Source organism: Propithecus coquereli, unplaced genomic scaffold (assembly GCF_000956105.1).
Source record: "Propithecus coquereli isolate 6110/MARCELLA unplaced genomic scaffold, Pcoq_1.0 Scaffold7, whole genome shotgun sequence".
In the NCBI taxonomy this organism is placed as follows: domain Eukaryota; kingdom Metazoa; phylum Chordata; class Mammalia; order Primates; family Indriidae; genus Propithecus; species Propithecus coquereli.
This window is the reverse complement of record NW_012153062.1, coordinates 21,536,602-21,540,085: the sequence shown is the minus strand read 5'-3', so window position 1 is coordinate 21,540,085 and position 3,484 is coordinate 21,536,602. Positions and strand designations below refer to the sequence as shown.

Sequence of the window (3,484 nt, the reverse complement as noted above, 5' to 3'; positions counted from 1 at the left end):
TAAGTATTCAGGTATAATTTACCATTTTACAAAGGTAATTTGAAAGCTGGTATTTAAACAAGGTAAAAGTGCTATTGCTGCAGGATCTTAGCTGCTGTCTGAAAATAATTTTTAAGCCAATAGCCATAGGAAATGGGAAAAGAAAAAAATGAAGGCTTTGAATATCGAGATAGAAAATAATATCAATTCTAACTCTTCATTAGAAAGTATTTTGTGCTAGTTTTTTAAATTTATTTCTACAACATTTATAAGCTCAATTACAAACTTTGAAATTTTCAAAACTGTGAAAAATTTGTCTATTGCCATTTGGCAATCCAGAAAAGTTCCCTGAAGTATGAGTTTCTAATAGATAACATTAGACAATCACAAATAACAAAGTTTGATAGCTAGCACAATATATTATTATATATTTCAGGAAAGTGGCTATTAACAGAGCCATTATTAAATCTTAATAACATATTTTACCTTTAAAAATGATGACAGAGAAAAAACAGAACATTATAAACATTTCTAAAATTATCATACCCTAAGTCAACCAATTTCTCTCAACCTCTCTCTCTCACAAACATGCATGCACACTCATTGCTCACTCACACACAATCCACTCGCCAAGAAGGGAGTACTTGGCTTATATCTCTCATTCCTTTCCCTAATGAAGTATCGAGAGGCCCAATAGAAAAATATGGCTCCGACACAGTCTGTTATGGATAAAGTTTTAGGCTATTTTAGCAAGTCTACAGTTGTACTACTAACATTGCATTTTGGAGCTCTAACATAGTCCTAATCATAATTTTAGCTTCCCACTAATATTTATAAGTTTTTGCCCATAAATCTGAAAAGCATACAGCCTACACAAAGTGAAGATTGAGTGGAAATATGTAATTTTACTTACAAACACCAACTTTCATCCCTTAATATAGTGTTTCATAAAAATTTACAAATTGTGAGACTAGACTATTCTATTCAAATAATAGTTTAAGATAAATACCTGCTTTCCATTTCTGAATACTGTTGTAAACTAATAGTCTCTGTTGTAATTTCTACTTTCCGTACACTTCCGAAGAAATCAGTTATCAGGACATTTTTAGGATCCCTCTGAAAAAGATCAGTGCGATGTCCAGGAGTAGATACACACAAACTTTTAGGACATACCTGAAACTGAAAAAAATAATAATAATACATACATGTGTATCTATACACGACTTTCATTAAATCCAGTGACACAATACAATAGACCATAGTGTATTTATAAAGCTCTCCCAACCTAAAGAAGCTACTAGTTCTAAAGATTAAAGTTTCATTCCTATTGTAATGCTTGGCATTCTAAGAAAACTACACAGACATTAGAACAGTGATAAAAAAGGAAGTGGCCATGGAAGTAAAAAACAATCCCTTTCTTGAATCATATGCTACAAAGTGTATTCTGAACCCTTAAATCCACCAAGAGCTCACACTCAACACTAAGACAACAGAATTGCTTTTTTCTGTGTCTATATTCATCTCAGTGGGGTACTCTACTATAGTGGTTTTCAAACATTTTGTAATCATGACCCTTGATTTAAACTTTAAATTCAAATAAAATATTATATGGTAGCCCAACATATAAAATACATTAAAGTAGAGCTGCTTTGAATTGCAAAGTTGAAGCATAGCCTCCCTACTGCATATCCCCCTTGCCCTCTGCTGTAAACTTATGTACCATTTTATAAACCAAATAACTTTCTAACTATATCCATGATGAAAATAAACTCAAGCCACCTCCACACATACTCTAGAGCTCCAAAGAATACAGTCTAAAAACCACAACTTTACTGCAAAACAGATGTCATAATAATTTTTGTGTTAATCTTATCCCTGATATTTCACATCAGTGAATTACCAAGGACAGACATATATTCATTCACTCAGCAAAGCATAAAAAGTGTCTATTGCAATACAGTTCATACAGTTCACACTGTTACATTCTGTAGAGGATGTGAAGATTGATAAGATATGGTCCTGCCCTCAAGGATTTAAGCCTAGTTAGAGATGAATAAACATAACGAGGCAGAAAAAAGATGACAGGTTCCACTTCAGAAAAGGATAAACTTCTTATAGTTTGAGGATGGGAAAAAAGGATAGTGGGAGATAGTGGGATTTAAGCTATATTTTGAAGGAAAAGCAGGATTTACAGATGGAAAATAAGAACATTCCTGATAAAGGAGCAGTTTCAGAGATGTGTAAAGCAAATGACTTAGTTTGGATGAAGCACAGGATATATGAAGGATAAAACTGAAGTCCCAGGTATACCGAAGGCCTCTCAGGCATTCATTCCTGTATAAGCAACTTGATGGGCTTTATTAGGTACCAGTAGAAGAAAACAGAAAAAGCATAGTCAAATGAGCTCGGGAAACAATAAATAGTATTATTTTCTTCTTTGCTGCTAAAAGAAACATACTTCCATTTATTATGAAATCATTCCTTCCTTTCTTGTTTATCATAACAATCTGATTTCCTTAGCCTAAGCAACAGAATGACTCACAGGTCCTTCATTATCCACTTTAATTTTCAATAATCCCCTTCACATATATAATGTCCACACTCTAGCCAGGCCATATGTTTATTACCAAAAATAAGAATCATGTTTAATCCAATTTCTGTGTGTTTGCAGTTCATACTCTAAAAGTATGCTAAATTTCTTTCTTCTCTTCCTTCAAGCCTGAAAACTTACCTCTTCCAATAAAAAATTTAATCACTAATCCCGATATATTTAAAGGAACCACACAAGTGTGCATTGTTGTCATGTTCCTTCTTTCATTCAGTAAACATTCAATGAGCATCTACAAGTATTAAGTTCTGTGGATAGTAAGATATGGAAACATCACAGATATAAACAACTACAGTGCAATACTAAAAGTATAAGAAAGGCACATGGCAAGAACATTACCTAGAGGATCCAGAGACTTCATATAACAGACAATACTTTATAAATGTGCAATCAACTGTTACCAATGACATTATAAATTTGTAAGGGGCTACGCACCAGGTTTTCTAATTTTGCTGCTCCTGAAGCACCTAATATAGTACTCTGAATATAGCAGATAGAAAATTTTACTATATGCATATAATCCAATAGAAAATAGGTATTATTACACAATTGATCTAGAGATATGTCAAATCACTGTACTAGTAAACTGCAAGAAAATGGATCTTTCTTATTGACTAGGATTAAAACAGCCATCATTAAATTTTTTAAACAGAGGTGGTAGGAGAAGATGAGATATTAGTGAGGAATGTTTATTAAAAACTAAATAGCAAGGGTGAGCAATTGAAAAAAACACTACTTTTCTCAGTCTTTCCTGTATAATTTCAATGGAAAGTATTTTTTAAAATCCATTAGACATGTGAAGTGTGAGGTGCATATACTTTAAACTTTTGAGACATGTCATGCATTACACAGTATACAATGTAAATCCAAATATGAGAATAAATTTTTAAATTAATT

The 3,484-nt window shown here is 32.5% G+C and overlaps 1 protein-coding gene across 1 annotated transcript in view; it reads right to left on the bottom strand.

The window, feature by feature from the left end:
- The window catches only part of PIGK (phosphatidylinositol glycan anchor biosynthesis, class K), a 135,573-nt gene that overhangs the window by 87,307 nt on the left and 44,782 nt on the right, over window positions 1–3,484 (bottom strand). Inside the window, exon 8 of the mRNA XM_012661038.1 lies at window positions 989–1,158. Within this exon, the coding sequence (XP_012516492.1) occupies window positions 989–1,158 (170 nt within the window). The remainder of the gene's footprint in view (window positions 1–988; window positions 1,159–3,484) is intronic.